At 48.2% G+C, this 12,549-nt stretch overlaps 1 protein-coding gene and 2 non-coding genes across 4 annotated transcripts; all 3 read right to left on the bottom strand.

The window, feature by feature from the left end:
* Window positions 1-4,589: 4,589 nt before the first annotated feature.
* Window positions 4,590-10,736, bottom strand: eif4a1a (eukaryotic translation initiation factor 4A1A). 2 transcript variants are annotated; one of them, XM_069723527.1, is made up of 11 exons: window positions 10,672-10,736; window positions 9,012-9,054; window positions 8,722-8,854; window positions 8,425-8,564; window positions 7,601-7,769; window positions 6,834-6,943; window positions 6,479-6,622; window positions 6,265-6,402; window positions 6,077-6,166; window positions 5,692-5,771; window positions 4,590-5,332 (listed from the first exon to the last, which is right to left on the bottom strand). In XM_069723527.1, the coding sequence occupies exons 1-11, from the start codon at window positions 10,692-10,694 to the stop codon at window positions 5,188-5,190; spliced, it is 1,215 nt and encodes a 404-aa protein (XP_069579628.1). In that variant the 5' UTR covers window positions 10,695-10,736; the 3' UTR covers window positions 4,590-5,187. The 2 variants fall into 2 exon arrangements, with proteins under 2 accessions (XP_069579628.1, XP_069579629.1); XM_069723528.1 differs by lacking the exon at window positions 10,672-10,736 and adding an exon at window positions 9,298-9,328.
* LOC138635864 (small nucleolar RNA SNORD10) lies at window positions 7,225-7,365 on the bottom strand. The gene has a single exon (XR_011312186.1). It is a non-coding gene; the product is annotated as a small nucleolar RNA SNORD10 (small nucleolar RNA).
* Window positions 7,855-7,993, bottom strand: LOC138635863 (small nucleolar RNA SNORD10). Its single transcript, XR_011312185.1, has one exon. It is a non-coding gene; the product is annotated as a small nucleolar RNA SNORD10 (small nucleolar RNA).
* Window positions 10,737-12,549: the final 1,813 nt, after the last annotated feature.

Raw genomic sequence — 12,549 nt, 5'->3', positions numbered from 1 at the left:
CTGCTGGTGTCTCACTCACTCCCTTTGACTCTGGAATTATAGTGAGGATTTAGACTTGGCTGGGGGAGGGGGGTGGGGGGGGGGGGGTAAGACGGATTTATTTCACCTCATCTGGAAAATGTGTCCTCGGCCATACGAGCACTTCAGTGACTCTTCATGGACGCCGCGGATGCTTTTCTCTTCTTGTTGGTGCTCAGATCTGTTTGAGGGAAATCATCTCCGTCACTCGTTACACTGAAAAGGTTAAAAGATTTAAACTGAGACACGCTCAGATACATCATCCCATTCACAGAGGAGGAGGAGGAGGAGCAGGAGCAGGAGGAGAAGCAGGAGGAGGAGATTTAATTGTCCTTTAAAGGCCACAAGACTTTCACAATAAACTCTTAGATGGGCTGTGATTGGTTCTTTTACGTAACCCTCCTCCACCATCCCTCTGCTATGGTCACCATGACGATCATTGTGCAGACCATTAAAAGAACACATCACAGGTGGATGTAAACAGCATGCAGTAATTAATCAACTAAAATGAATAAACTAGTATTCATCATGTGGGGACATCAATAAAAAGACTTCCTTGTAAACACCGAACTGAACATGAACCATAAACTTCAGAACGCTGAAGTCTGGAAAGTAAATAAATTCACTTTAAATCTAAATGTTGAACAGCGAGACTCCGTTCGATGGCTGAAGGGTTCCTGCAGAGAAGAACGGAGAAGAACCGGCTGCAGCTTGAAGCTCCAGGAAGAAGATGTTATCAGTTCACCGAGTTTAGAGCTCTAATTTTACATTTTATCAGACACGATAACGAAACACTGAATCATCGGAAATAAAACGCTGAAACATGAACAGACGTCATTTCATTTTTTTATTTTTTTTTATTTTATACACTTTATTAATCCCCGAGGGGAAATGTCTTCACTACAGCAGGGGGGCTCTCAGGGGGGGCTCTCAGGGGGGAGCTGCTGCAGCAGGCTGCCACTAGCGCGGCGCCAGGTAACCTGACCTGAGGTGCATGTTTTTGGATGATGGGAGGAAGCCGGAGAACCCGGAGAGAACCCACGCAAGAACAGGGAGAACATGCAAACTCACACAGAAAGGCCCAGGACCGGATTCAAACCCAGAACCTTTTTGCTGTGAGATGACAATGCTAACCACTGCACCACCGTGACGCCATGAACTCAAGCTTTTATCTGGAGGTCAAACTGGAAGATGGAGGTCATCATTATTATATATATATATATATTATAATATATATATATATATAATAATATATATTATAATATATATATATTATATTATATAAGAGCAGGGATGAAGAGGAGGGATGAAGAGGAGGGACGAAGAGCAGGGATGAAGAGGAGGGACGAAGAGGAGAGATGAATAGCAGGGATGAAGAGCAGGGATGAAGAGGAGGGATGAAGAGCAGGGATGAAGAGGAGGGATGAAGAGCAGGGATGAAGAGGAGGGATGAAGAGCAGGCATGAAGAGGAGAGATGAATAGCAGGGATGAAGAGCAGGGATGAAGAGGAGGGATGAAGAGCAGGGATGAAGAGCAGGGACGAAGAGAGATGAATAGCAGGGATGAAGAGCAGGGATGAAGAGGAGGGATGAAGAGCAGGGACGAAGAGCAGGGACGAAGAGGACGGACGAAGAGCAGGGACGAAGAGGAGGGACGAAGAGCAGGGACGAAGAGGAGGGACGAAGAGCAGGGACGAAGAGGAGGGATGAAGAGGCTCTGTAGCTCCGCCCCTTTGACGGCCTTCAGGTCATAGTTTGTTGAAACATCTTATTCATGAAATGCAGGAAAATCATCCGACTAACTCTGCAGCTCGAATGAATCTTCGAGGAGCAGGTCCTCCTTATTCAGTCAGGACCTCCTTTCATCACCTCCTCTTCAACATGTCTGTAATACTGAGAAGCTCATTTAACCGAGGAGTCCTGGTGCAGGAGAGATTTCAAATGTTCACGTGAAGGAGGCGTAGAAGGAGGCGTAGGAGGTGTAGTGGAGGATTAGAATGACCTGGTTCTCCTGCGGTTCCGTTGTTTCTCCTCTGCAGTGATATTTTAAACAGTTTAAACGTCTCCTGCTTCAATGGTGAAATATTTCAGTCCATCGGTGACATCACACCTCGTTGGAACAATGATGTCATCATTACAAACAGCTGCTGTTGACAATCTCATCAGAACGTTGCCGGTTCAAACCCGTCAGTCAGAGCTGTCAGCAGAACCACCGGATCACTTGGTTCTGTTCTGTTCGGTCGGTAGAGGATCCAAATGTGTGCAGATAGTCAAACGTTCACTTCCTCTCCTGTGATTGGTCACAGCTGAGATGTTCCTCAAATCACAGAAAGTCTTCCTGAAGGTCTCCTCCTCTGCTGAAGGAACAAAGCTCCCCGACCTCCTCTCTCCTCCAGAGCTGCAGTTATTCTGAGGAGTCCTGGTGACACGTGTTTATTACAATCATCACATGTCAGGAGGAAGCGCGCGCCTCCTGCAGCCAATTTACAAGTCGGCCTGCAGGCCGGAAATCTCCTGCAGAGCGGAGGAGTTAATGAGGAGCAGTGAGGAGGTGATGAGGAGCAGTGAGGAGGTGATGAGGAGCAGTGAGGAGTTAATGAGGAGCAGTGAGGAGGTGATGAGGAGCAGTGAGGAGTTAATGAGGAGCAGTGAGGAGGTGATGAGGAGCAGTGAGGAGGTGATGAGGAGCAGTGAGGAGTTAATGAGGAGCAGTGAGGAGGTGATAACGGCCTCGTGTCGCTGCTGCTGGACAATAATTGGATTTCATACTCGTTACATGCGGAGGCGGGTCGTCGCGTGTCAGACGACTGAAGATAAGAACTCCTCCAGAGAGCCGTGGACGAACCGAGCCGAACCGAGCCGAGCCGAACCGAACCGAACCGAACCGAACCGAACCGACAGAGACTCTGATCTGCTGGAAAGGAAATAAGAAGCCCATCCATGACGGACATGTTCAGGAGGACACACCAGACCCGTTTAGATGGAATCAGCTGTTGTGGTTTGTTTGGTTGATCTTGGACTTTGGTTCCGCCTGTTCCGACCTGGTTCGGCCTGGTTCAGCCTGGTTCGGCCTGGTTCGGCCTGGTTCTGGCTCTGGCCTGGTTCTGGCTCTGGCCTGGTTCTGGTCTGGCTCGGCCTGACCCCCATTTTACATAAGTCATAAACTCCTGACGCAATTTAAAAAAAAGATTCTGAGTCATTCAAAGCAAATTCACAAAAATGTGCATTAATACGCGAATGTGATCCTAAATCCGTTAAATCCGTTTCCGGTGCCCGGTTGATGCTCGTGCGAAGGCATCAGGCTGTTGCCATGGTGATGGCAGCAAACGCACAGCAGAAATGATGTACTTTTAAAATAACTTTGATTTCACTCAGGTGTGTCGCGCTCAACCCCGAGCTGACGACCGTCCAGGCTACAGCGCCATCCAGTGGACAGCCGGGGTAGGACTTTACTGTTCAGTAATAGTTTTGAACTTTCTATCTTTTATTTTCATAGAAAAGTCAGAAAAAAAGTTTAAAAGTTACATTTTATAAATTTAGATTTCCATTTGTTCTTTGATTATAAATCAGGCGTCTCTTTTAGACATCTGAAGTCTTTTCTCTTTGATCACTTTACTTTCATTTAATCGAACATTTTATGAAAAACTCCGTGAAGCTGATCGAAGCGATGACGTTCTTATTACGTCATCGTCACGCGGAAGTCCGACCACAAGCACGCAGATGTTTCCTCGGTGATCAGCTGAGAAAAAACGACCCGAACCCGTCTTCATCCGAACCGGACTCACATCAACAGGAAGTTCGGGTTCTGGTGCGGAGACACCGCAACAGGGGAGGTGGACCCGGTCCGGTACCGACACGTGCCACGGACCCGGCACGTGCCACCATCAGTTTGAGGCTTATTGTGAAGTGATGACAGGATGTCACTCAGTGAAGTCCACAAGTTTTAATGTCTGATTTCAACCAAATGAAGCAGAAACAACCAAAGTGAAAAATGACCAATCGAGGATCAGAGCTCGGACCAATCAGCGGCCGCCTGCAGGTCACCTGACCTCCAACACGGAAACGAGCTTCCACACTATTCAACAATGCAGAGGCCGGTGTACACTGTTAAAAAGGAGAAACCTTTATTTTTGAAGACCATTAAAATAAATACTATACAGAATCCAATGTAGAAAACTTGATACACGGTTTCTGTCTGAAAAAGGTTAACAATCCATAAATTCATTAAAAAATAGCAGTGCTAGATACCCGATGACAGGATTAATGAGCGGAGACAGGTTTAACCTCCACTTCTGTAGTTTGGTCCTTTCACATCACCTTCACTGCCCCCCTCCCCCTCCCCCACATTTTGGAGGTAGCTGTGAAATGTGACCACCTTTTCAAAATCCAATATTTCGTTTCAAAATAAAAATCTAAGTGATAAAGAGATGATCTCCGGCGGGCCGTCCGGCCGAGGACGCCTCGTCTCCGCAGAACTCACCGTCAGGGAGCCGCCGAACACGCCGGGAGGAAGTAGGACAGCCATAATAGAAAAGAATCAGCAGTAAAAGATCAAACTGGTGAAGCACTCATTCATGATGGAGTTGACTGTACAGGTCTTTATTGAAGATGCCCGGTGCACTCAGACCCCGAACCTGCTGCTCACAACATGATCACGGACGTCTGGCGGAGTACACTGAAGGGTGCTAAAATACTGATCTGGTCAAATGCAGCACTTCCTGTCTGTCATGGTGGTGTTGGGTCCAAACTGAACTGCGGTCCAAACCACGAGGAGATGCGTCACGAGTCAATCAGGTGAGCATCGAGCTTCGGGTCACAGATTTAATGGGTCGCTGTCGCTAACTTTCACTTTATTCATCAACTTTGAGGGTTTTTTGTGGTTTTGTTTTTAACGTGCTTTTGGACCTGCAGTTCTGGTGTGGAGCAGAGGGACTAGCTGCTGGGACACTTCAGGTGCTGATATGAACAAAGACTATGGCAGGCAGATGAAGCAGTTCAGTAAGTTATATCCTTCCAACACGGACAAAACTATCGGAGATGTTTGGATGTAGAGGGAAAGTCATGGTGGAATTCAGAAAGAGGAAGATTTTAGAATTCAGATCAGAAGAAAGAAGATTTGACTTCTAAAATAAAAGCGGGTCGGGTTGGACGAAGAGCACGCGGCGTCTTCTAGATAAGATCGGCCACGTTCATGGGCATCTCCTCAACGGTGGTGTTGTAGAATGTCTCAATGTCCCTCAGGGTTCGCTTGTCGTCCTCCGTCACCATGTTAATGGCGACTCCCTTCCTTCCAAAACGACCGCCTCGACCGATCCTGACAAAAAGACCAGAGGACAGATGAGCGGCGCTGCAGCTCCACGGCACGCCGGACTCACAGCAGACAAGTGTTTACGTCACAGCAGGAGGTCGCCGGTGGTCACGTGACCCGGCAGGATTATCACTTTAGTTTCCTGAGACGCTGGAATCTAATCATTTCACCATTTCTTTTTATTTGAAGACTTAATCTGACCAAAGAAATCTGACGTGAACACTTAACAAGCTGGAAGCCGGTGAGATCAAGTGATGATATAAAATCCTGAAAACACACACACACACACACACACACACACACACACACACACACACACACACACACACACACACACACACACACACACACACACACAGTTTTACCTGTGGATGTAGTTTTCCCTGTTGGTCGGCAGGTCGTAGTTGATGACTAGAGACACCTGCTGAACATCGATACCTCTGGCCTGAGGAGCACAAACACCAGTTACGCACCAAGACAGATTCAACGGTTTGAAACCGGCAGCACGTCTCAGAAATATGTGCACACGCGTGTCATCTGCCAAATAGTTGTGAACCAAGGACGTGAGCCTTGTTACAGTGGAGGGCCGATGTTTCTGTACCAAGGAACATTCAGTCCTTCACATCACTGCAGATGGAAGGAGAGGGAACCTTGGACGGGACGGAGCAGCTGTCTGATTGGATCAGTAGAAATATAACCCTGGACCACGGGAACATTAACACGCGTGTTCATACATGTTGCTGTACGTACCAGCAGGTCAGTGGTAATCAGAACTCGACTGGATCCGGAGCGGAACTCCCTCATGATCAGGTCTCTTTCTTTCTGGTCCATGTCACCGTGCTGAAAGACAAGGTCAGAGGTCAACATGAGGACAACCGCGTCGCCCGGCGAGACACGCGTTTACCGTTTCATGCCGGCGAGGTTAAAACGTCTCCTACCAGAGCAGAAACGGTGAAGTCTCTGGCGTGCATCTTCTCGGTGAGCCAGTCCACTTTCCTCCTCGTGTTGATGAAGATGACAGCTTGTGTGATGGTCAGTGTCTCGTACAGGTCACACAACGTGTCCAGCTTCCACTCCTGTGGACATCAGAGACAGTCAGCTGCCACCGCCCCAGTCTGCTAACCAATCAAGTGTCTTCCTGAGTTTTCTCACCTCTTTCTCCACATTGATGTAGAACTGACGGATTCCCTCCAGAGTCAGCTCCTCCTTCTTCACCAGAATGCGGACAGGTTCACGCATGAATTTCTTTGTGACCTCCAAGACGTCAGCTGGCATGGTGGCCGACAGTAGGACAACCTAAAATAATAAAGCACCACGTTAGTCAGCCTCTGCTACAGCAACATCACCACAGCTGGAAAGATGATATAATATAATCGTGATCTAAGGACCCTGGTGGAAAACAGGTCAGGTTGTGTTCACACCTCACTTGATATGCAAAAAAACACATAACTTCATTATGCATCAACATGGAAGTAGAAAGAGCAGCGCTGTTCTTCTGTTTACTCACCTGTGTGCTGCTGGCCAGTTTCTGGAAGATCTCGTAGATCTGGTCCTTGAATCCTCGACTCAGCATCTCGTCAGCCTCATCCAGCACAAACATTTTGATGTTCTTAGAAGCTGCAAAATAAAAAAATTAATTGAGCACGTTTAACATCCTCCATCCAAGTCTGTCTTCTGGGACACAACACATCTTTAAGAGGAGATGCCTTTTACTTTTCCGCCAATAAAGCGAAGGTGAAAGCATCCGAGACCTCCTGATGTTGTTCTGGTGCTACCCGATCCAGAGTCGCTCCACTGAGGACAGTTTCCAGTTGTTGGGTCCATTTTGAAACTACTGGAGAAGCGTTAAACTAATTTCAGTTTCTGTGCAGACTCCTGCTGAGAACAGTGATGATGCTGTATTCAGAAGTAGTGGAGGTATGATCACGTCTCCGTGTCCCTGCTGTCCTGAAGACTCTGGCCAGCAGAACGCCAACCAGAGCACCAACACAGCAGGGGGCCACAGAGTCAGCTGACACGCATGAGTTTCATCACTATACAGCAGCTCTGACCTTCTGAAGTGGACTAAAGTGAGTGACAGATCACGTCGTAGTCCATCTCCCAGTCAGCTGAGTAAAACGCAGCATCAGCTGCCTAAATGGGAGGAAAAGTCCTCCAATACTGCAGATTTTGGTTCTGACGAGTCAAAAGTTCTTCACTGAGAACAGGTTTCCATAAAATAACGTCACCCTGCTGACATCACAGCACCCAACATTCGTTCCTACCACGACTTACTGAGGTTTTTGCGAGTCAACATGTCAAAGACACGTCCAGGGGTTCCCACCACAATGTGAGGAGCTTCGGCCTGCAGCTTCAGGACCTCACTGCGGATGCTGGTCCCTCCAATACAGGCGTAGCAATTGGCCCCCATGTAGTCGCCCAGGGCCAGAACCACCTTCTGGATCTACACAACAGGGAGCAGTCAGCAATGTTCACTTTGGAGGAAACAAATACAGCACTGACTTTATTTTCACACGTGCCATGGCGCTGTATTCAGATTAACAAAGCATGATCATGCCTCTGTGTCCCTGCTGTCCTGAAGACTCTGGCCAGCAGGACACCAACCAGAGCACCAACACGGCAGGGGGCCACAGAGTCAGCTGACACGCATGGATTTCATCACTATACAGCAGCTCTCGGACTGGATGCTGCTGCCACGGTGTTCATGCAACAGGAGCATCAAATAATAATACAAAAAATGCTAACACACCATCACATGGTTTATTTCATTGCAACTATTACAAAAGTCAAATAGTATTGGCATAAAATATCTAGAATATTGTAAAGATCAAACTAGTGTGCATTTCCAGGTCAACATTGATCAAGTCCTTTGTTACCAAACAGGTTGTACTGAAACATGAGACTGAAGTACTTCAGCACGAGTTCACTCTCCTATTAATCATACAAGAACACACACACACACCTACAGTCTGTGTGATGCTCCACAGACATCAGGAGGACATTAACCCTTTATTGTTCCTCATGACCGGAGCTCAGTGTTTCCAAAATCGTGATGGTTTTCCTGAATCTGTCTCTCCGTGTGAGTCGGAGGAGCCTACCTGCTGAGCCAGCTCCCTGGTGGGAGCCAGGACCAGAGCCTGGGTGGCTTTCATCTCCACATCAATCTGCTGGAGGATGGAAATAGCAAAGGTAGCAGTCTTCCCAGTGCCAGACTGGGCCTGAGCGATCACATCATAACCTAGAATACACAAACAGCGTTAGAATCACCACCGACGAGGAAGGAGAGAGTTTGGGTCGCAAACGGAGCGTCCCCACAAAAACAGGAACGTCAGACACCTCAACCTTCAACGAGAAGCTCTGATGCATTTAAATGGCAGAAAAGTCCTGTCACTCACCCTTGATACAAGGGATAATGGCTCTTTGCTGGATAGCGGAGGGCTTCTCAAAACCATAGGCGTAAATTCCCCTGAGCAGAGTCTCGCGCAGGTTCATCTCATCGAAACTGTCCGTGATCTGGCTCCAGTTGCTCTGAAAGGTTGAAGATGAGCCAGGAAAACAGGACACAAGAAATTCACACGCATGTTAATGACCACGCCTGTCATGTTTGTTCAGACTCTTAATAAAAAAACAAGTAAAACACCTTCCCAAACCAGTGTGTGTTGGTGTGTTTTGATTCTGGACTTACCTCAATGATCCCATCTGGCTCCATGCCCTCCGGGCCATTGTCTCTGTGAATGGAAGCAGTCAATAACATTATTAATTACAAGTTTACTTCTACATGAAAAAACATTTATCTAGTTAAAGTTCCCTCCTCATGAATGTTTGAGCATCACTGCAGAAGGATGGTTTAAAACTACAAGGCTGGATTGACCTTCATCTGCCAGTCAAGGAGCGTTTCTTTGAACATCAGGTTTCTAAGCTGCTCCAGGTGTGATGGGGAACCTGCACGATGCACAGATCTACATACTCACTTCTTTTGGCAGGAAAAACAACCTAATTGGACCTTTTCTGTGCATCCTGTAAGCTGCCTGCAGCAGAGCCGCGTGATGTCATGAAGAACTCCGTGATTTACCGGAACTCTCCGGTCCCGCCCTTCCACAGCAATCCGTGTCCCGGTCACGTCTCAAGCATTACAGATGTTGTTTACCTGCCCCTCCTAAACCCGGTGAATACTCGCTCGATCCCGTCATTTTAAACCCGGGGGACCGTTTTTTCCTCTCGCGCTGTAACCTTTCCATCAGTCCGCCATTTCTGCTACATACATTCAAGATGGTCGTTCCTGCCGTCGGAGCAGGAGGCAGGGCGAGCCCGCCGGAGGCCGCCGGAGGCCCGCGACGAGGCCGCCGGAGGCCCGCGACGAGCCGCGGAAACACAATAAACGAGCCCACAAACCGAGATTTCTTTTGTGTTCGCCAGTAAATAGCGGATTGTGTTCCGCTCTCATACGGTACCGGGGGGGGGGGGGGGGGAGGAGGAGGAGGTGGGAGAGGGGGGGGGGGGGGGACAACGAGAAGCTTCGCTGGTCGGAGCCGCGGCCTGCTAACAGCTAGCCGCAACCAGCAGGCCGCGCTCGGCTTTAAAAGGCCTTTTATTCAAAACTTCACGTCAGCGAAATCCATTAAATCCATTGACGACGTTTCAAAAGACACCGATCGGCCATTGTTTTAACGGCGGCAGCCCACACGCCACCGACGGCGATAAAAGGAGGAAAAACGTCCCGCTGCGTCGCGCGGCCTCCGAGCCGGCATTGTCCGGGCGGCCGGTGCACGCGACCATGTGCGCCGCCTGAACGCGAACACCGGGCGGCCTCGGGGCTCCCCTCCGCGGCCTCGGGGCTCCCCTCCGCGGCCTCGGGGCTCCCCTCCGCGGCCTCGGGGCTCCCCTCCGCGGGAACACCGGACTTACGATGTACGCGTCTCATTAATTACACAAATAACTTTAATAACGACGGAAGCGCCGAACCGGGCTCGTGAGGCCTCGAGGCGCCTTCACGTGCTACTCGAGGCGCCGGTTACCGCCGGCGGTGAACCCGGTTCCGTTCAGCGACCATCGCCATCGCTCGGGCCGCCTGAACTAAACATGTACGCGGTGATCCAGAACACAAACGGAACCTTCCGCTGGATTAAACCGTCTCAACATACGAGTTCTCCGTTTTTAGCTTCACGGACCGTTTAGCTGAAGCACGCGACCGACGGGCCTCAACGTTAACCGAGCAGAGAAAAACCGGGATGCTCCGTTCAAGGTCTCCATCCGGACCAGCCGTCGGGAACTAAACATTACATCCACACGGAGCGAAACAAACGGAGCTCCAGAACAGACATTGCGCTCGGACGGGGCTTCCTTACCTATTATCATATTCAGCCGACATTATTCCAAAGAAAGAAACTGCGGCAGAAATGTCTTATATACGTCGACGGCACACAAAGACGCGCTCTCATTGCAACACATCCCCGTCATTTAGCTTTAATCCCGCCCACACAGACTTGCGATTGGCCACTTTGTACGTCAGCTAAAAGTAGGCGGATCCTTATTTTTTTGATAGTGCACGATTGGGTCACTGTTAACAACCCAGAGGGGCGGGGTTTCTTGTTTTTTAAGGATACCGTCAGAGGCAATCAAACGCGGTTCACCGGGCGACTCCGGTGAACCCTCTGAAACGCCCCGTTCTCCGTGCGCCTGTGAGCGCGGACAAAAGGGCCGAGCCCGCTGGGAGACTTTATTCTGAACCATAGTCATAATCTCCTGAAGAGCTCATTGAGCAAAACAGAAGAAGCAGAGGAACAGTTACACATCTCATGCTAATGACGTCATTTACACATCGTGATGAGTCACACGGTCTGCGGTGATTAAACGAGCAAAAGACACATTGCGCAAATGTAAGAGAAGTGTTTTAGATGAATCACGTCCTATTTAGTTCACGGAGCTGTGACGTATATATTGATCAGTGTTCTCGAACCGGTCCAGTGGGATCCCGCCAGCCCACCATGGTGGTCCAAAGTGAGCCTGTAACATCATGTTAGTTCACTCTGCAGCCTTTAACAGCACAAATGTGGAATAAGACAAGATCTCTAATTTTGTGAATTACCTTTTACTTTATGTACTTGTTTATTTGTGTCATATATGTGTACAGTATTTGCTTATAGATCAGACATCAGTCATTCAAGTCTAAGTCGTGTTAAATCAGAGACTTTCTGATAAAAAAAATTAAAAAGTAAGAACAATGAATCTCACAATATGCAGTTCCTGTTTGTATTTTGCATTTTCTGTATTAAGGCTGAGCTGCACATGATGTAGCCTCCAGTAATGGGCAGCAGAAAGCATTGATCAAATTAATCAAGCAATAAATAAAATACAATTTCCCTGTGCAAAGAAAGCAGAGATGTCAAGTTGAGTGGATTTAATTGTCACCTGACAACGTGCTCGCATGACGGGTGATCAACAGTCCAACCTTGACCTTGACAACGATGAATTATGCAACTATCCATCTGTTTTTCTTTCTTGTAATGCAACAATATATAACTTGAATCGTCCCACTGATAAGAATAATGGATGTGGATCTAATTTACTTCACAGTCCGTCAGTAACATTCAGCCGTGCTCCTCCTCTTCCTCCATCATTTCTCCATCAGAGTAGTTAATAAATCATTTTTATTTCTGGGCTGACAATAAATAGAAGTCCTCTATTATGTGACATTTAAATGAGTTATCAATGAGAAAATGATTTAAATTAATGTTTATTTCACCCATTTACAGTCAAACTCAATGACCTTTTTTTTTCAAACGCACGCACGCCTATAAAGCTTTTGAAAACACAGCAGCCAGGATCAATGAGAAACAAAAAACCCTCCACAGAAGGAGCCCGATGAGGTGGTTCGGGCTTCTGTACGACTGGCAGGAGACCCGGGTCGACCCAGAACCCCCTGGAGGGATTATATATGTCATGTGGTCAGGGAACACCTCGGGATCCTCCAGGAGGAGTCCGGGTGACCGGATGATTTGAGTTGTGATGTCAGCTGCTGCGCTGAGACGTGTTGACCTGTTCAATATCTACACTATAATACATCTTCCATCACCTCACAATACGTTTCCTCCTTTTCTCTTGTCTTCTCTTCCTGCTTGGTGTGTCGGTCCTGTTCCACACCGAAGGGAACCTGATGGGAGAAAAGGAGGTTCCCTCTTGTTCCTCTTGTTTGCATTCTGGCTCCAGAAAGTCTCTTGTCAGCA

Source organism: Brachyistius frenatus, unplaced genomic scaffold, assembly GCF_029030835.1.
Source record: "Brachyistius frenatus isolate BFR_SWC_R1_liver_20210118 unplaced genomic scaffold, ASM2903083v1 Contig_333, whole genome shotgun sequence".
NCBI classification, from domain to species: Eukaryota; Metazoa; Chordata; class Actinopteri; family Embiotocidae; genus Brachyistius; species Brachyistius frenatus.
This window is presented reverse-complemented; position numbering and strand designations above follow the sequence as displayed.

Excerpts from the sequence above, each read along its gene's own strand:
- eif4a1a (XM_069723527.1), bottom strand. The coding sequence starts at position 10,694 with ATGTCGGCTGAATATGATAATAG. Across the intron at positions 6,623-6,833 it reads AACTGGCCAGCAGCACACAG|GTTGTCCTACTGTCGGCCAC; the intron begins GTGAGTAAACAG and ends TTATTATTTTAG. Across the intron at positions 6,403-6,478 it reads ACATCAATGTGGAGAAAGAG|GAGTGGAAGCTGGACACGTT; the intron begins GTGAGAAAACTC and ends TGATGTCCACAG.